The sequence below is a fragment of the Triturus cristatus genome, chromosome 2_2 (assembly GCF_964204655.1).
Source record: "Triturus cristatus chromosome 2_2, aTriCri1.1, whole genome shotgun sequence".
NCBI lineage: Eukaryota > Metazoa > Chordata > Amphibia > Caudata > Salamandridae > Triturus > Triturus cristatus.
Window position 1 is genome coordinate 40,898,497 of NC_140582.1, and position 20,302 is coordinate 40,918,798.

General features: G+C 49.9%; 1 protein-coding gene across 8 annotated transcripts in view; it reads right to left on the reverse strand.

Annotated features, from left to right (window-relative positions):
* Positions 1-20,302, reverse strand: part of LOC146861800 (uncharacterized) — a 1,595,865-nt gene that overhangs the window by 620,704 nt on the left and 954,859 nt on the right. For 7 of the 8 annotated variants that reach the window (XR_014978338.1, XR_014978334.1, XR_014978336.1 and 4 more), the window contains one exon: positions 6,012-6,050. The exons of the other annotated variant lie outside the window; for it this stretch is intronic. Coding sequence is in view for 1 of the 7 variants with exons in the window: in XM_085643197.1 (XP_085499323.1) it covers positions 6,012-6,050 (39 nt within the window). In the remaining 6 variants the exon portion in view is untranslated. The remainder of the gene's footprint in view (positions 1-6,011; positions 6,051-20,302) is intronic. 8 annotated transcript variants of the gene reach the window in all.

The window sequence follows — 20,302 nt, forward strand, 5'->3', positions numbered from 1 at the left end:
TGAGGCTTTCCCTCTTTTGTGTACTGATTAAGATTAAGGGAGGCTGAGGGTTCCACCAATTTAGCTTCTCACTCAGTGACTTAGACATACATTGCAGCTGCCTACTGACAGTCTGTATCTGTTTTATCTGCAGCCCTGTACGGAGATGATGGACCTCTCCAACCAAATTTACACAGGAGTACTCTCCAACATGTTGTCTGTCACTTTCTCAGTACATACTCTTTGCCCTCTGCACTGCCTGTGTGTCCTAGCCTCCAATGTTGTGGGGTCCCTGCTCTATTATTGACCATGATCACTGCTCACAAACTCTGGCAGCGGTGAGATGGTTGCTCTCCTGCCAGCTGGGGTGATGAGCGGAGGAGTTGGTGGTGCTGTGTCCTGAATGACCACATCTAGACACATCTGGGCTGTGATCTGCGTAATTGCATGTTAATAGTTAGTATAAATAAATGGTTAACGTTTGTCCACAATATTTTTGTGACTCTGCTTCATGTGTTTGGACATGTTAATGTTCTACAGATATGTTTGGTGCAGTCATCAGCACACAGTTCAGCAAGCAAATGATGCATTACTAGGGTAGGGCAAGCATCTCAATGGAGTTATTCCTGCTGTGATATATGATATATGGATTTGCTAACATTCTTTTTTGTTAGGTACCTAAAGGGAAAATGACTTACCCTGGATGGTACCTGCTGGATTAGAGGTGCTTATGTCAGCTACTCCCACCACACTCTCTGGCTGCAGGGTCCCTTCTATGAGTGTCTCCATGGGAGTCAGAGGTGGATGTTCTGATGGTCCTCCACCAGTTCTGTGTCCCTCTGCCATTCTGCTGGCCACTTTCTCCTTCGTATGAGACCTCAGGCCGTACCACCTTTTGCAGATCTCAAGAATGGTCCTTTGTTTGGCTCCTAGGGAGTTCACCTTTTTCAGGATGCTGGTCCAGATCCAGGTCTTTTTGCTCTCTGGCACAGAGAAGGAGGTCTTTCCAAACAGTTGAGCCATATGAGCCACACATTCCTCTGTCAGGCACTCCAGCTCCTTCTCAGTAAATTTAACTTTCCTCTTTCTGGACCCTGAGTCCTTGCTTCCATCTTCAATGGCCATGGTCTTCTTCTGGAGTGGTGTTATTCAGGGGCAGTGGTGATGCAGGAGTGCTCCTAACTTCCCGGCTAGGGTTCTTTGTTGTGCCCACACCCTATATTAGTAAACGTTCTGGTCTGATATCATCATTCTGCATTCAGAAAGCTCTGTTTCCTATTTTGCATTTCCTATTAGGAAATCACAATTTTTTGATTTTCTATTAGGAAAACGCAAATTTGCTATTTACTAATTGCGAATGCGAATCCGTAGTAATCACTGTGTGAAATCGCTGGTTACATATATACCGTTTTGCGATTCCCAATTAGTGATTTTTACAGATTTGCAATTTGAAAATCGCAAATATTACATTTCGGGCATATGGGCTCCATTTATTTCAAACCCAGTGTTTCTTCTCGAACACTTTCTTATGGTCTCCAAAATACTACTTAAATACAACACAAGAAAGTACAAAATTAATATTTTTGTCTTTTAAGAGTGTTTTGATTGCATATTTTAAATGTAGGAAACATCGAGGGAAAGCAGAAAAAGAGCCTGAGGAAGTAGATGTGCAAAAGAGAATCTGGGCATACATTTGAGGACACACCTGTGCAAGGCACAATGAATTCATGCCTCTGCATGTCCTGTTCTTAACTGGGTTGGGCTTAAGATGACTGTGACTATCAATATGAGACTGTAGCCTGACATTTATTGATTGTACCTTGATGTTTACCCCAGTGTCTGTGCAATTGCCTCTTTAGCCAAGCATTTACTGCCCTAGCACTTCTAGCATTCTGTCCAGCTGATTGGAGCTGTGCTTTTGTAAATGATGGCTGTGCCTCTGCATTTGTACTGCATCGGGCTATGGTGCTCCATTCAAGCTTTTAAGGCTAGTTTAGGGTAATACAGCTATGCATGGGGAATCTGATGCGTATGCCACAGTCCCTGAGTTGGAATTATGGCAGTTGGTGCTGTCAACTGTATGTTTAGTACTGTATGCTGCATACAATGTATTTGAAAAACACACTTTCACATCTAGCTGCTGAATCATTTGTTTGCTCTTTCCCAGCTTTGTGGTACTTATTTTATCAACATCGGATGTATGAAAGGTTGACTGAACCCACTTGGATTTGAACCAGGTCTTTGATGTAATTTCTGCTACCTCTGCCATTTTAATGACTAAACATCCAAGACGGTCATCAAAGAGCCAATGCATTATGCTTACATTTAGTATGTATGCTCAGATCAACAATGTGAAAATGTCTAGTGAGAGACTCATTTGAAAGACAGCTTTTGGTATGGGATACAAGCATTTAGCTATTACATTGTTTTTCTGCCTTTCAAAGTTTTGCAGTTTACATCTTGACTTGAGGCCAAGAGACAAAACTATTGATCCATGCACTAAACACATAAAACCCAGATGTATGACAGAACAACAAATTCCTTTGCAATTCATGCTTTTGCCACACATGCATTACAGCATGAATATCTTTGCCACATATTACCTTTACCACACATTTTTTTATAACGAATATGCCTTTTCCATGCTTGCCTTTACTGCAAATTTCATTGTAAAGGCATGTATGTTAAAGGACTATGCGGTTAAGGTTTTCTCTGACTCCTGCCCTCAGCCCTCAAACTGGTCCCAGCCCATTTAAAACAAGCATTTGCAATGCAATAGGTCTCGCATTTGCAAGAGTTTAAGCTATTGGCATTGTAAATGACAATGCCTTTTATTTATGTGTTTTGAAAACCCGCAAGCGGTGCGTAAACACGCACTTTGTCCTTATACTCCTTGCTTATGAGAAGCAAGGCTGGCAGTAAAAGAGGCAATTACTGCCAGTCTTGCTTCTCGTAAGCAATGACTATAAGCCCAAAGTGTGTGTTTGCGCACCTCTTGCAGATTTTCAAAACTTAGCTCAAACTCTCGCAAATGCGAGACCTATTGCATTGCAAATGCTTGTTATGTTATTTTTTATTACCTCACACCATACTGTTACTTCTTAAATATAATGTCGTTTTGGTGTTCCTCTTCTTGTTTCACGTGCACTTTTTTTCCGAGTTAGGTCTTGTTGCTTCTGCCACACTTTCAAGGATACGTTTGGAATTCCTCTAAACAACCTGTTTTTACTTTTTTACGCTAGAAAGTTTTGTTTGTACAGGAGCTCGGCCACGGCTCACATCAGGGCTGGGCCTCTCTTTCCACAGCCTAACAATGTGCTTTCCTTCAATTATACATGCTTTCATTAAATGGGCAGTTCTGATAAGCTTCAAGATTTATGTATTCCCCTAGCTATCGAAAATGGGCTGGAAATGCAATATTTACAGTTTAGGTCAAAACAACGGTGCTAATGAAACTAAATAATGCACGTGCCTGCACTGTTGCGAGTGATGCTGTTAAGTAAGTATAAGTTGGCAGAAGGTCACTAGAATAAGACTGTGTAAAGGATAATTGTCTTACTAGTAGTGTTACAATCATTGATTTCAGTATGCTAATTTCATGATTTTATTGCGATTGTCTGGCCATATTTGTTTTACCTTTCATATCCAGGAATGTTGTACCTGTGCTGCAAATGTTTTGTTGGTTTGTATGAATTGGTAGAAACAAATTAACAAGCATTTGCAATGCAATAGGTCTCGCATTTACGCGAGTTTAAGATATTGGCATTGTAAATGACAATGCCTTTTGTTTATGTTTTAAAAAACTAAATATAAATAAAAGGCATTGTCATTTACATTGCCAATAGCTCAAACTCGCGTAAATTCGAGACCTATTTCATTGCAAATGCTAGTGCCCTAAGCAGGCTGGTAATGCAGAGAGACATGCCCTGCAGGTCCAAGCAAATGCAAGACCTTTTGCATTGCAAATGCTTGTTTTGGAATTTTCTCGTTTTTTTTGCTTTCTCTGTAAACTGATGCCGTGACTTGGTACTCTTTACTTTTGGCCCTTATTTCAACCCTGCACAGGTAGTGGCATGGGCCCTCTTACACCTGTGTCAGGGAGAGAGAGAGCACGAAGTACCCTACTACTGCGGAGTCAGTCACACAGGGTAGCAACTGCAGAGAAGCAGTGCAAAGGAAAGTAACAGGGTGAGACAGTGAGGGAGATATGATGGAGGAATAGAAGGAGATGAAGACAGAGAGGGGGAGAGGTGCGCCATGTGGTAATGGGAAATGATGGGTGGGATAAAGGAGAGAGTGGGCATAACAAAATGCAGGGTGTGCGAGACAGGAAGGATGAGGACAAAGAGAAGGGCTGAGTGAGACGTGGGTGCAACAGTAAGAGATATGGGAAGGGGATACACATCTGGGAGGGAGGGAAGATGAGGGGCAGGAATGTTAAGAGATTAAAGAAACGTTGATGGAGAAACAGGAGAAGAGCGAGAACGGTAGAAAGGGAGGGGTCGAGGGAGACAGAAGGACCATAGAGAGGGGAGATGAGGGGGACGTGATTCATTCAACGTGACAGGGTTTTCGGTCATGAATATGTTTTACTTTGTCAGTTAATTGGCTCAGGCAAAACATATGAAAACGTCACCAGGGAAGGAAAAATAGACAGAGAGAATTACTTATTAATATAATTCTCTGTGCCTATTTTTCCTTTCCTGGTGACGTTTTCATATTTTTCCTCCTGAACCAATTAACTAAGTAGGTAAAATACATCAAATAACAGATGAATGACTGTAGAATGGGGAAGTTACTGGTCGATTAATGCTCTTGACATGCTTTGCAAAGTTTTTATGTTGGGAGCAATTGTCTCCTAAAAGCCCGGACGGCCCCTTTGAAAAGAATCCTCTGAAGCCATCTGCTTAGTGTCATGAAAGCGCACTTCGTCAGTGAACTACCCGATGACTCTGCATGCATGGGGCAGGGAGCAAATGAAAACAAGCATTGGCCGTGAAAGTGACACGACCGCGCGAATAAACAAGCCGAGGTGACAAGGGCTGGGCGAGAAGGGAGGGGGGAATGCCAGCATCAAAGGAGCCTGAAGCTGACGAAAAGGGAGGGGGAGAAGGGAGGAGGGAGTGCGAGCAGCAGCTGTGCACGTGCACGCCATCGTGCGCTCAAGCTTTAGGCCTGCCAAATCATGTGGGTAGCACTTTTTAAAGCCCACTTACAAAATGTCTCAAAGAGACAGCTTGCGCTGTCTCAGCGAGACCTAAAAATACTTGTCCCCTGCCCTGAGCCCTAAAACCAGAACCCTGGCTGCCAGTCCATAAAAAACAAAAATACCCCCAGTCTCGAGCCCTAAATCCAAACCCTCCGCCCCAGGCCCATCCCCTTACCTCAACAGGATGCCAAGGCGGCTCTTCTGAGGCGCGGCACAGGTCGTCAAGAGGAAGCGGAAGGGTCTTTCAGTTTCCTCTAACCACGCTGATAGCCTTGGCAACACCGATGCATTTACCACTGTTACAACGCATATGCCCTTACCATTCATACCTTTACAATGATAATTTTGTTATAAAGGCATGCATGGTAAAGGCATATGCATTACAAAAAAAATGCATGGTAAAGGCTATGCGTGGTAACAGAGCATGGGTTGTAACACATGCGTGGTAAAGCTCTGCATGGTAACAGATGCATTGTAATGGCTGTTTCACCCACAAAACTAATGTGTTACTGAAATCAAATGTCTAAGGAAAATCTACAACAGGAGAAATCCCAGACTACTGAAGTATTGACTGCTAAAGAGGACTATATGAATTAACCCAAAATGTTGATGTTTTTATTTTATTTTTGAGCAAACACAATGCTGCAATTTTTATTCAGTCTGAGATTTTTATATTTGAATTTTTGCAGTTTGTGAACTGAGAGCATCGATGTCATTCCCAGGTTTGAAGTTTAAAACCTCTACCAGACTATCGATTCACAAACAGGCGCGCAATTCTGCATCAATGTAAACATCAGAAGAACAAAAGCCCTGCAGTACTTACAGGCGTTGAGTGGTGCACAGGACTGGGAGTTAAATAATCCTGTGGAGGAAAACAGGTGCATTTAAGTTAAAGCTAATACATAAAAAAAACAAGAAACAAAAATGTATAAAGATACATAGTTCATAGACGAACAGGGCACATATACATTTTGTATATGCTTTAATCCGGAACTTAAATAAATCCTACTATGGGTGAGGAAAAGAGTTCATCTAAGGCATGACTCATCTATATGCAATTTTCTGCTGTCTAAATAACTGTCAAAGCCCTGAATCTCATTAGTCTGAAACTACCATGCCATGACACTGGGCTGTGTAATACAATACTCTTCCACTAAGGCTAAGTTCCTGATTTATATGTTGGTGATATGTATACTCCGTCACAACGGTGACGGAGTAGTCATACCGCCAATATGATGGTCCGCCTACCAAATTTATATCCCGGCGGACCTTAGGTTTGCCTATGGTGGTGACTACTAAGCCTGGAAGGAGTTCGCGGAGTTCTGAAGTGCAAAAAAAAATTCTGCTGCGCTACGCAGAGCTCCACAAGCGGCAAAGTGCATTAGATAAATGCCGTTCTGAGTGATTTTCAGTGCCAGGTGCTTGTCTACACTGCAATTATTGTGAAAGGCACCATGCACAGCGCAAGCGGGTGCTGCTTCCTTTCTGCCGCTCAAGTAGATTTTTACTCGAGCTGCAGCTTTCTCAACATGAACAGACAGTTTCTCAACGTGAGCGGTTGCAAGCATACTGCCCGCATTGAGAAATCTCGCTGGGAGGTTGATTTTTCATGCTCGCGCTCAGCAACCTGATGTCGACAATCGGGAGTGAGGAAAAATCTCGCCGGAAGGTGGATTTTTCTCAAACACACTCATCAACTTGACGTTGACGAAAGCCACGAGGGAGGGAAAAAACTCTGCTACGCATAACGCGGAGTGCGGAAAACTCAGCAAACTCCACGAGCAGAGCTAAATTCACTGCCCAGACTTAGTGACTACTCCATCTCCGCCACAGTCAAACCTCTCCAACGGTCCTACAGAGTGAGGGTCATCTGAGAATAAGCTATATGCCCACCCATCAAATCAGGAAAAATCATTATAGAAAACGGTTTGGTGCAGGGCTGCTCATGTTTTGCAGCATTTTACCAGACAGGATATGCATTAGTAGGAACTGCCAGGCTGTGGTTCCTGCCATTGCATTGTAAATGACTGCCTCCTTGGAGGTCATTTGTGAACTTAGCAGTCAGTTCCTCCACCATGGGACAGAATAATTTACTCTGTTCCCATGGCGGAATGATAGGCCATCCAACAAAAGGTAAATCAGGCCCTGTGGGCCTGATTTTGAGTTCAGTAGATAGATTACTCCACCACAAATGTGATGGATATTCCATCTGCCATACTAAAAGTGCATTATATCCTGTGGCACTTGCAATACAGCAGATGGGCTATAGGTCAGGTTTGTGACGGAGTGAGCCATTTGCCAAACTCTAAATCAGCCCCTATGACCCTTGTTTTGATTGTTGCAGAAATTAAGAACACTCTGGTAGGTTTCATATTTTGCAGGTATTTCTTTATTAAGAAACATTACCAAAGAATGGACAAATTACAACTACTAAGATGCAATGGGAGTATGGTATCAAGCAAATGGCCTACTGCAGGGCTCAAGAAGGTCACTATGGTCTGTAATTGTTGTTTTTTGGAATAATAATTTTCCTACTGTGCGCTGCTATGTTTTTATTGCTTTCCAACATTCACTCCCCCAAATGCTGCATTTGCATTTATTATCTAGACACTTTCCAATCACAGATGTACACTAATCATATAAAGGTAGCACACTCATATCACTTTCCCTTTTTTTTACTATTGATTTATTACATAAAGATGTTTATGTAGTGTCGAATTAGCCACAAGATACTAAACACTTTTCACGCAAGAGGAATAAACATCATAATCTCGTCAACGGTGGTAACTAGTAGAGAACAATAGATTACAAAAAGGCATACAGATGAGTACAGTATTGGTAGATGAACGGAGTTCATTAAAGGAGCACTGTAAATTAGCTAGCAGTAAATTCAATTGTTTGGTGGGCTCTAAAAGGTGGGTTTTAAAGTCCTTGTGAACGATGACACGGCTGGGGTTAACTCTTAAGTACTGGGGGGGTTTGTGCTACATTCTTGGAGTTTGGCACGAGGAGTCTTTTCCAACGTCTTTGACGTTTTAGATTTGGAATCTTTAGAAGGAGGCTTGATTTCCTTGTGGAACCTCTGTCCGCCCCTACAGGGTGTAATTTATGATTCAAGTAGCTGGAAAAGCTGCCAGGCAGCTCTTAATTAGTGTAGTAGGCCACTGTAATGCCAGCTCTGACCTGGAGGAGGAGGCTAATGCAGGCTCATCAGAGTTTGAGTTACGTAGTGGAATTTCATTGCACTAGTGATGAGACAGATTACTGCGTGGAGAATGTCTCTACTTCCAGCATGCCTTTCAGAAGCCCAAAAAGAAGAGCATTGCTAATTTAATTGAGAAAATATCGGATCTGCTGAAATTCTGAAGCCAGCTTTGTGAATCTGTAGTTTAAGCTTTTCTAAGAGGAACAGTTGGCATGATGTTGCCTTTGTGGGGTTAGTGATGGGAGGTATAACTGAGCTGATTGGTCAATAATGAACCCAAGCAATATCGTTAAGGGGACCATCATGGGTGTGATAGCATGATCAGAGTTGAAGAAGCCACATTTAGGAAGAAATGGGAGTTTCCTTTGAATAAAAGTGTGTTCTTGCCAGATTTAGTTATAAAGGACACAACTCATCCAGTTGGCAAATTTGTAAGAAGTGATTTCAGATTCACCATGGTTAAAAGTTTCGTAGCTTTGAGATACTGTTGTGTGTCATCAGTGTATTGGTGTATACAGATGTCTTTATCTAGCAACAACTAACACATGGTTCCATAAGGAGACTGAATACAGCGGGAAGTTAGAGAGGACGTGAGGGTCGCTATAATTGACAGTGTAGGGCTGATATCTGAAGGAGCATATTTAACAAATTGTGAACTTGAGGGGAGAAAGGAAGGGAACCATTTCAACCTGTCCCTTGCTACCCATCCTGTTGGGTAACACGGTGAGTAGTGCCTTGTAGTGTCAATTGCTGCTAACAAGTGCAGTACCAACCAGAAAAAAAGAATAACTGTTTATTATTGTTTTGAAGACTAATCAATAGTTTGGAGAGTTGCTGTGACTATGCTGCACAGGGACCTGACTTCTTATTGTAAGATGTTCAAGAGATCATTTCAGGAACTGTGTGACATACGTTTCTTTGAGGCAGCTTTCGCAATAAATCTGCCAAGAAAGGGAAGTTTAGAAACTGGCCTTAAGTTCTAAAAATTCAACTGGCCTAGGTTTTGTTTCTTCAGTATGGGATATTTTCACCAACTTTCAGTGCATATAGAATTGTTCCTTCCTCGAGGGAGGTACTTACTGGTTTGACAATAAGCTGAGCAAAGTCTTCAGTGTTGAATATTACCTGAATTAATCTGGAATATGATCATCTACATACTATGAGGGAATAGTAAAAGTTATAATTTGGAGTTTGTTAGATCTGTCAGCCTTAGATTGGTCTTCCCCCAATTGTTTTACTTTACTCCTCCATTTTTGCTGAACTCAATTTGTTGGGCCTTAGGACTACTAACCAGCGCTAAAGTGTGTGTGCTCTCTCCTTTAAACATAGTAACATCGTCTTACACCCAATTGGCACGTTTGATTTACTTGTAAGTCCCTAATAAAGTGGTACTACATGTACCTAGGGCCTGTCATCTAAATCCTACTAATGGATCTGCAACACTGATTGTGCCACCTACTTAAATAGCCATGAAAAATGTTTCAGGCCTGCCATTGCAGCATGTGTGTGTAGTTTAAACTGCCAATTCGACCTGGCAAACTAAACCTTTTGCCAGATCTAAACCTTCCTTCTTAAAACAAATAAGTCACCTCAAGGGTAGGCCCTAAACAGTCCATAGGGCAGGATGCACTGTATTTGTAAAGTTGGGCATGTACTTTTAACTTTTAAATGTCCTGGTAGTAAACAACTCTTGAATTTGTTTTTCACTACTGCAAGACCTACCTCTCTGATTGAATAATATTGGGATAACCTATTACATTTAACAAGTGATAACTTCCAATTGGGAGCACGTAAGAATTTCGAGTTTGGTGTCTAAAGAATTGTAATTCTAAAATCTCTTTATTAGTAAAGTTGGATTTTAAGTCACAATTATAAAAATGTCACTTTTAGAAAGTTGGTATTTTCTTGTTTCAGCCATTTGGTGCCTGTAGCCTGTTTCCTGGGTCACATGACTAGGTGTAGCTGGCAGTTGTTCTTTGTGGATTGGTCCCAGCCTGTGAGACACAGGAGCATAGATGGTGGCAGGATCAGTGATCTTTGACTTGATGAGGGAGAGAAGCTGTCTCCTACCACACTTACACATCACAAAGGCTCTGCCTGACTACACTCGCAAATAGTTTGACACTCGTCTTTGTGACCGCAGACAAGCTGGTACAAGTGCAGGGAGGCAGAAAATTTAAAACACCTCAGGGGTAGGAAACCTTCAGAATCATCTCCTGTAAGAAAGTGCCCCTTTTTGCATGGTTGCCCCCACTTTTTTCCTAAATGCTGAAATACTTAGACTGAGTTCGCCCTGGGCTCCTGCCAAACAGGTATCTAGGGCCTATGCTCTTTCCCTAAACTGTAATGTTGCAACACCCAGTTGGCAACTCTCTAGCCACATGTAAGTCCCTTGTAACAAGTACCATAGGTACCAATGGCACTGTGACCAGGCAATACTTCTAAGGGCTGCAGCACTTATTGTGCCACCCTTAGGGGCCCTGTACTTTTACACACATACTCTGCCATTGCAGGCTGCATGTTTTGGTTCAAAACAAAGTGAGGAGTCAGCATGACACACATCCCTGTGTGGCATGCCTGCAACCCACTGCACTGGCATAGATAAGCCACTCCTGCATCTGGGTGCAATATACCAGTGGTGAAGGTACCGGTGCATGAGCCTGTACCCCTCCAGTGTCTAAATACATTCTTAGACATAGTAAGTGCAGTACTGCCATAAAGAGTATTTGGTATGGGAGATTGTCATTACAAACTCCATAGCACCATAATAGCTTTACTGAAAACTGGGAAGTTTGGTACCAAACTTCTCAGCACATTAAACTCACACTGATGCTAAATTGGGATTTAATGAAAAAATCCCTCAGGGGGCATCTTAGAGATGCCCCCTGAAAAAAGACCTAACTCTAGTGTCCTGGCTGAGTGGCTGCTTGCCAGCTGCCACCACCAAACATGGTTCTGGCCCCCTGGGTCGAGAGTCTTCTGCTCTTGGGTCCAGAAACAAAGCACTTCCTGGGACGAGGTGCCAAGTCTCCTCCCCCAGGATGGGCAGGGTCCACAAAGGGGAAGATTTCAAGGGCTCAGCCTTTGTGAGCTACCCCAGCCAGTGTGCGGGAGAATCATGGGAAAACCAAGATAGGAAGAGAGGTTTGCCAACTCCACCCCTCTGGTGAGGGAGGCTCTCTGAAGCATAACTCTCAGTCCCCGCCATCTTGCAGATGGGGGGACCAAGCCAACCAGAGTGAGGCTCTTGCGCCCCTCCCCTGGAGGGTGGTATAATAGGGGGTGTACCCTCCCCAAGGAAGTGACCCATTGGTTGTTGGACAGGCCACACGAAGGGCTTGCTCCCTCCCCGCACGACAGGGCCCGAGCTCCGGCCCCCCAGGCATAACCCACGAAAAGCACCTGTACCCCGTCTCCCGACGGATCTTCTGCCCTCGGACCTCTACTCATCCCGGGGCCCAGCCCCACCGGCTCCCCCGGCCGGTTCAAGCCGCCATCTTGGGCCCTGCACCACGAGGCCGCGTGGCCTCGCCCCGACCCTAACCCCGGGCCTGGCCGGCCCCGACATCCTGGCACCACCATCCACCCAGGAGGTGAGCGGACCACTTGGCAGGTCAATGGGAGAACGAAGTGTCAAGAGCTCTTCCCCCGCCAGGTGCCGATCGCCTCCAGCTCCCCCAGGCGCTGGCTCCACCCCCTGCTGGGTGTCTGGACACCTTCATCCCGGGCCCTCCGACCTCCAAGTGCGAGGGTCCGGACATCAAAGGGCGCCTGCCCTATAACTGGGGCAACTCCGGAGCAGGAAGGCAGTTGTATCCTGGAGTCGAGAGACACCGAGAGAACTCAGCCTTGACGGACTACTGGCGCTGCCGTAGCCCGCTCTTGTGAACCATCGTCCTGCCTGCTGGCGCTGCCGCGGCCTTCTGCAACATCCATCCTCGTCGGGACCTGCTGGCGCTGCCGCGGCCCGTTGTAACGACCATCCTCACCGGGACCTGCTGGCGCTGCCGCGGACCGTACATCGACCATCTTTCCGGGACCTGCTGGCGCTGCCGCGGACCGTGTACCGACCATCTTTCCGGGACCTGCTGGCGCTGCCGCGGACCGTGTACCGACCATCTCGACCGGGACCTGCTGGCGCTGCCGTGGCCCGTACCAACTAAACCACCAAGCTCGAGGATTGTGAGCTAGTCATCATCTCATCCGAACTACCTGACTGGTAAACAGACTGTCCCACTCCCCCTTACCCTGCATTGAGAGACTTGAATCGAGGGGACCCCTGAGTCCAGACCTCCTTGTACCATTCAACCGTACCTTAAGAAGTGCTTATAAAGAACACTGAACCTTCTCCGTGTGTGGTATCTGTCTGTGGGGGGGGGGAAGTTACTTGTCTGTACGATCGCTGGAGACGGCTCTCCCCGGAGACCTCTCCTCCTGACCCCGGCCGACCCTCCCGGTCCGTCTACCCTTTCTAACATTGGTGGCCAGCGGCGCGATCCGAATCAACGCGTAATCGTACAGAGTGTAGCTCACCCCACGACAAAAACACGATGTCAGCCAAAGATAGCAGCTCCACCGAGAAATTCCAAATGGATAAGTTAGAAGAATACAACCACCGCGAACTGAGACAATTCTGCATAGAACTTGGCATTGCTACCACCGGCCTGAGTACCAAGGATGATCTAAAGCACGCCCTAGAGTCGTGGACAAAAACTGGGGTCGCCGGACCCTCCGACCAAAGCAGCATCACACCAGAGGGGAACGCCACGGCTCCCGAGGAGCGGGGAACGGGCCTCTCGCAGGAGGAGATCCGAGAAAGGGAAAGAACCAGATTGCACGAGTTGGAAATGGCACGACTCAAGATGGATGGGGAACTCAAGTTAGCTGAACAGAAACTCAACCTCGAGCATATGCGGCTCTGAGAAGAACGAGAAGAGAAGCAAAGACAGAGAGAGCTGGAGGAGAAAAAAATAACGCTCGAGCACGAGCGCCAACTAGCGGAGATAGAACTTCGGAAACAGAATAAAGAACTGGGGGTGCCTGAGCGACCACACACCCCGGGGCCAATCGAGAAAAAAGTCCACATCCCCAAGGATGTTGTCCGCGAGTATGTCCGAGAAGACGACATACAACAGTGGTTTAAAGCCTACGAGATCGCCATGACCTCCCACCGGATCGACCGGAGTGATTGGGGAGCCGGACTTTGGGGGAGGTTTATCAACGAGGGTCGCGATGCCCTACTGCAGCTCCCAGATCACCAAATGTCGTCCTACGACCACATGAAGGCTGCCCTCCTCACCCGCTACGGCCTCACACCCGAGATGTACCGCCAGAGGTTCAGAGATTGCACCCGGATCCCAGGTACAACTTGGGTAGAATACGTGAACTATTTCAGCCGTGCCTTCGAGGGTTGGATCAAGGGGAGCCATGTCACCACCTACGAACAACTCTTTAACCTTATGGTATGGGAGCACCTGTCGAACAACTGTTTCGTCGAGCTCAGGCAGCACCTCCTCGACAGTAAGCTGACTGACCCCCGGCAGCTCGCCGCCGAAGCTGACCGATGGGAAAGCACCCGAGTGGGCCGGAGGGGGCCACACGAACAGAACAGAAGCAACCAAGGCCAGCACCGTCCTCGGGGAGGAGGAGGGGGCCAGGGGCGAGGGAGAGACGCCTTGCCAGCAACACCCGTGGCCAGCACCCCGCCTCCGGCCGGCCGGGGCAACCCCCCGTGGCGTCCTGGGTTCCGAGCCAACGTCACGTGCCACCGATGCCAGCGAGTCGGCCACTACGCCAATGACCCGAGCTGCCCGCAGAACCAAACACCCAAGCCCTGCCAGGTAGCTGCCGCCGCCCTGGGGGAAGAGCGATTATCGGAGGAACCAGAAGAGTATGAGCCGGCCCAGCAAGAGTGGGAACCGGCCGCCATGGTCCTGGCGTGCTTAGGGGGAAGAGACATGGTCCCACGGGCTCCCCTACCCGCTAACACCAGGAAATACGGTCAGTGGGTGACCATTAATGGACAGCGAGCCGAGGCCTTGCGTGACACAGGCGCCAGTGTGACGGCCGTCCGCTGTCACCTGGTGAAGCCCGAGCAGATCCTGCCGAACATTCTCTGCCCCGTCCGCTCGGCAGACAACTCTGAGAGTATGTGTCAAATGGCCTGCGTCCCATTCGAATGGGGAGGGGTCTCCGGCCTGTTGAAGGTGACGGTCCGGGACGATGCCCCCGTGGACTGCCTCCTGGGGAATGACCTCGAGAGTTCCCCGTGGGCCACCGTTGAGAGAAGAGAGCACCTGGGGATGCTGGGCCTCCCGGACTGGGCCTGCATAACAACCCGGTCCATGGCCACCCGTGCCGTCCCCCGATCAGAAGAACCAGAATGGCCAGCACCTCCGCCCCCGGTCGCCCCAGTAGAAGACAACGACGAGGCCAGCCTCCCAGACCCGACGACCGAAGGGGACGCGCAACCCCAGGACCTTCCTGACCTGGCTCAGTGGCGTCAAGAAGGGGGGCCCACCCAAGAACAGTTCCGCCAGGAACAAAAGACCTGTCCCTCCCTCGAGGGACTCCGCCAACAAGCCAGCGCCCAGAACGCAGGGGACTCCACCGGAACTCACTGGGTCTACTGGGATGTACTACTCCCGTGCCTCCTCTTCGCCTACCGAGAAGTTCCCCAGAAGTCCCTCGGTTTTAGCCCTTTCGAACTCCTGTACGGGCACCCTGTGCGAGGGCCCCTCAGCCTAGTAAAAGAAGGTTGGGAGATGGCCCCCCTAAAGACCCCTCCAGACGTCTTCAAATACCTCCTGGCCCTACGCAATCAGACCCGGCGCTTCAGAGAGATGGCCAAGGCGAACCTCGAGGCCAGCCAGGAGGACATGAAGAGGTGGTATGATCACAATGCCTCCTCCGTTGAGTTCGAGCCTGGACGACAAGTATGGGTGATGTCCCCCACCGAACCATGTGCCTTGCAAGATAAGTGGACGGGGCCCTTCAAAGTGGTCGAGCGCAAAAGCCCCGTCACTTACCTCATCGACCTGGGGACCTCCCGGAACCCCCTTCGGGTCCTCCACACCAACCGACTCAAACCACACTTTGTGCACTCAGAACTCAGCCTCCTGATGGCTACGGACAGTGGGACAGAGGAAGACTCCGAACCCCTCCCGGATCTTCTGAAGACTCAGGAGAATGACGGCTCCGTGGACGGGGTCCGGCTCTCTGACGCCCTCACTTCGGAGCAACGCCAGGGCTGCCGGAACCTCCTGCTGCAGTTCGCTACCCTGTTCTCCCTCACCCCCGGGGTCACCCCTTGGTGTTTGCACGACGTGGACACCGGGGACAGTCCCCCTGTCCGACACCGGGCCTACCGCGTACCAGATCGGGTACGGGCCTGCATACAGGAGGAAGTGGCCAAGATGCTCACAATCGGGGTCATCGAGCCCTCGGACAGTCCCTGGGCCAGTCCGGTTGCATTGGTTCCGAAAGTCGCTGCCCCCGGCACCGCACCTGAACTGAGATTCTGCGTCGACTACCGGGGCTTGAACGCTGTCACCCGGACCGACGCTCATCCGATCCCCCGAGCAGACGAGCTGATCGACCGGCTGGGGGCCGCCCGCTACCTCAGTATCTTCGACCTAACAGCGGGCTACTGGCAGATCGGCCTCACACCCAGGGCTCAGGAACGGTCAGCCTTCTCTACCCCCGATGGCCACTACCAATTCAAGGTCATGCCCTTCGGCATGAAGAATGCCCCCGCCACGTTTCAACGCCTCGTGAACAGGGTCTTGGCGGGGCTCGAAGAGTTCAGCGCTGCCTACCTGGACGATATCGCTGTATACAGCCGCCACTGGCCCGACCACCTCCGTCACCTCCAAGAGGTCCTACAGGCCCTCCAGCGGGCCGGCCTCAAAATTAAGGCCGGCAAGTGCCAAATTGGCCAAGGGTCTGTGACCTACCTTGGGCACCAAGTGGGAAGCGGGCTGGTGGCCCCGCTACAACTTAAGATTGCTGCCATCCAGTCCTGGCAGCCCCCCGTCACCCAGACCGAGGTCCGAGCCTTCTTGGGGCTCACCGGCTACTACCGGCGGTTCGTGAAGGACTACGGCAGCATCGTGGGGCCCCTCACGAGTCTCACGTCCAAGAACCAACCCAAGCGGATTAACTGGACCCCCGATTGTCAAGCGGCCTTCGAGAAGCTGAAGGCCGCCCTGTGCACCGCCCCTGTGCTCCAGGCCCCCGATTACAGTCGGGAATTCGTGGTACAGACCGACGCCTCCGACCACGGCATCGGAGCCGTCCTTTCTCAGTTAAACCCCGAAGGTCATGACCAGCCGGTGGCCTTCATCAGTCGACGTCTCCTGGCCCGAGAACAGCGCTGGAGCACCATTCGAGAGGGAGGCCTTCGCAGTGGTGTGGGCCCTCAAAAAGCTCCGGCCCTATCTCTTCGGTACCCACTTCCGGGTACAAACCGACCTTCGGCCCCTGCAGTGGCTGATGCAGATGCGGGGGGAGAACCCAAAACTCTTGCGCTGGTCCATTTCCCTGCAGGGAATGGACTTCACTGTGGAGCACCGACCAGGCCAAGACCACGCCAACGCGGATGGCCTGTCCCGCTTTTTCCGCCTCGACGAAGAGAGTCCCCAAGGAGATGGGTGACTCTCCCCGCCTTCAGCTGGGGGGGACGCATGTTGGACAGGCCACACGAAGGGCTTGCTCCCTCCCCGCACGACAGGGCCCGAGCTCCGGCCCCCCAGGCATAACCCACGAAAAGCACCTGTACCCCGTCTCCCGACGGATCTTCTGCCCTCGGACCTCTACTCATCCCGGGGCCCAGCCCCACCGGCTCCCCCGGCCGGTTCAAGCCGCCATCTTGGGCCCTGCACCACGAGGCCGCGTGGCCTCGCCCCGACCCTAACCCCGGGCCTGGCCGGCCCCGACATCCCGGCACCACCATCCACCCAGGAGGTGAGCGGACCACTTGGCAGGTCAATGGGAGAACGAAGTGTCAAGAGCTCTTCCCCCGCCAGGTGCCGATCGCCTCCAGCTCCCCCAGGCGCTGGCTCCACCCCCTGCTGGGTGTCTGGACACCTTCATCCCGGGCCCTCCGACCTCCAAGTGCGAGGGTCCGGACATCAAAGGGCGCCTGCCCTATAACTGGGGCAACTCCGGAGCAGGAAGGCAGTTGTATCCTGGAGTCGAGAGACACCGAGAGAACTCAGCCTTGACGGACTACTGGCGCTGCCGTAGCCCGCTCTTGTGAACCATCGTCCTGCCTGCTGGCGCTGCCGCGGCCTTCTGCAACATCCATCCTCATCGGGACCTGCTGGCGCTGCCGCGGCCCGTTGTAACGACCATCCTCACCGGGACCTGCTGGCGCTGCCGCGGACCGTACATCGACCATCTTTCCGGGACCTGCTGGCGCTGCCGCGGACCGTGTACCGACCATCTTTCCGGGACCTGCTGGCGCTGCCGCGGACCGTGTACCGACCATCTCGACCGGGACCTGCTGGCGCTGCCGCGGCCCGTACCAACTAAACCACCAAGCTCGAGGATTGTGAGCTAGTCATCATCTCATCCGAACTACCTGACTGGTAAACAGACTGTCCCGCTCCCCCTTACCCTGCATTGAGAGACTTGAATCGAGGGGACCCCTGAGTCCAGACCTCCTTGTACCATTCAACCGTACCTTAAGAAGTGCTTATAAAGAACACTGAACCTTCTCCGTGTGTGGTATCTGTCTGTGGGGGGGGGGAAGTTACTTGTCTGTACGATCGCTGGAGACGGCTCTCCCCGGAGACCTCTCCTCCTGACCCCGGCCGACCCTCCCGGTCCGTCTACCCTTTCTAACGGTCCTGACCTATACCTACCTGTAACACCCCTACATTTAGTATTTATGGGCCACTCTGAACCTTGCCTCCTCAGACCAAAGATGAAAAGAAGAAGCAAGAAGGAAAAGGACCGAACAGCTGTGGAGAGAGAAGTAGAGGAGGACATCAGCTGACTTTGCCCCAGTCCTAACGGCCTGTCACAACTTCAGACTCCTCCAACAGAATCTCGGTGTGTCCCACAGTCAGCAGTCCTCGAAAATCCGGAGAACCTGCCCTGCCTTTGTGACTAAAAAGGACTTTGTCTCCTGTGAGCACCGGACTTGCTCAAAATTAACCGACTCTGACTCCTTCCGACTCAGTGAGTCTCCACCACTCTGCTCCCGGCGCCCCGAGCCTGAGTGCCCAAGTACCCCAAGATGGTCCCCCCAGTGGTCCTAGCCTGGAACCCAGTGACTTCTGAACCTTAATAAGTTCCCAAAGCAAACCTGCAGCCAACAACTGAAAGATCCCCTCAACCACGACCGAAGGCGACCCCCCAGACCGACTCCGTGACCGAAGCGGTCCAGAAAAAACAAGCACCGGACCAACCCCATCACTGAAAATTTGCGATCACAGGATGCTGACTCTCAAAGCCCCCATTTGTCTCAACAGCAGCTGACAGACACCAAGGGAACCGCAACCGAATCTGCAGCATCAGCCAAGACTGCATTCTACACCTGCCCGCTGCTGGTTGTATAGTTCTTGTGTTGGTCATTTGGCCCTTCAGTGGTGACCTCAACACCAGGAGCTTTTTGTTCCCCAACATGGTGGCCTGCTCGACACAGTCCTCAAGACTTTGGCTGTGCTTAGCCTGTTGGCTGACGTGTGGCCCCTGCACTCTGCACCCGGCCGCTTCTTTGCCACGGGCAGTGCGACCCAGGTGGCCATTTGACCAAATCAGCTTGTGAGTATATAAAAGGTGGTCATTTGGGAGCAACTGAAAATACATGAGTGCAGGTAACCTTCTCATTACCTACGGTGACCTGGGTGGTATTTCTTGTATGGAGAGCGGCCATTCAACAAGTGCGATGGGAGACTAAGCTTACGCAGCAAACCCCACTTTGGCATGGCACCTGGTTAAGGGAAATGGCATTCCCTGGTGGCTTGCGTACCTGGGATTGTATTGGTATCACAAGGTTGGGTGATGTCTGGTCAGGGAGTCATATACTGTCCTTCCACAAGCTGCAGCAGACATACTACCACATACACTCCCAGTTTTACAAATATCTACAGCTTAGACACGCACTTGCCTCCAACTCCCTTCCACCGGACTTCCTGCCAGAGTTCAGCCCATTGGAATCCAAATTATTGATGGGACAAATAGGCAGAGGGGGGATCTCACAGATCTACCACACACTCATTATTAATTCCCCAAGGACACTGGACCACCTCAGGAAGGGATGAGAGGAATGGGTGGGACATATGGAGAATGAAGACTGGAGGAACGCACTAATTCCCCCAAGGGAACTAACAACCTAGGCCAGGCTGCACCTCACTCAAGCTAACTACCTCTACTCCATTTATCTCCCTCCACCTCGCCTCCACAGGGCAGAAATATGATCTACCCCCAACTACCTACGATGTGACATTGAACTTGCAGATTTTTACCACATGGTTTGGGCCTGAGATGTCATACTTACCTAATGGACGGAAGTGCTCGGGGAGGTGTCCGGGGCTCTGAGCTGTGAGATTCCTATGTCACCCAAACTGATTCTACTTGGGGTATTCGAGGGGACTGGGGGAACAAGGTCTGAGAGGTTCTTCTTGGGAAGGGCCCTCTTGGTGGCTAAGCGGGACATTGCCTCACAATGCTTAGCTTGTAGACCACCCACACTGACCAAATGGAGGTAGGGTGAAGACTAGTGCACACAGCAGGAGCGGGTGGTCTACGAAGCCCGCGGGTGTCCCCGGAAGCAAACCAAGGTATGGGGAAATGGCTTGGGCAGATTGACTAACTAGATGTACCATCTCACTAGTGCACTTCACACCGCTCATGTAATGTTTACTGTGTGCCAGATAAGTTGCCCTACACAGACTTTTTAT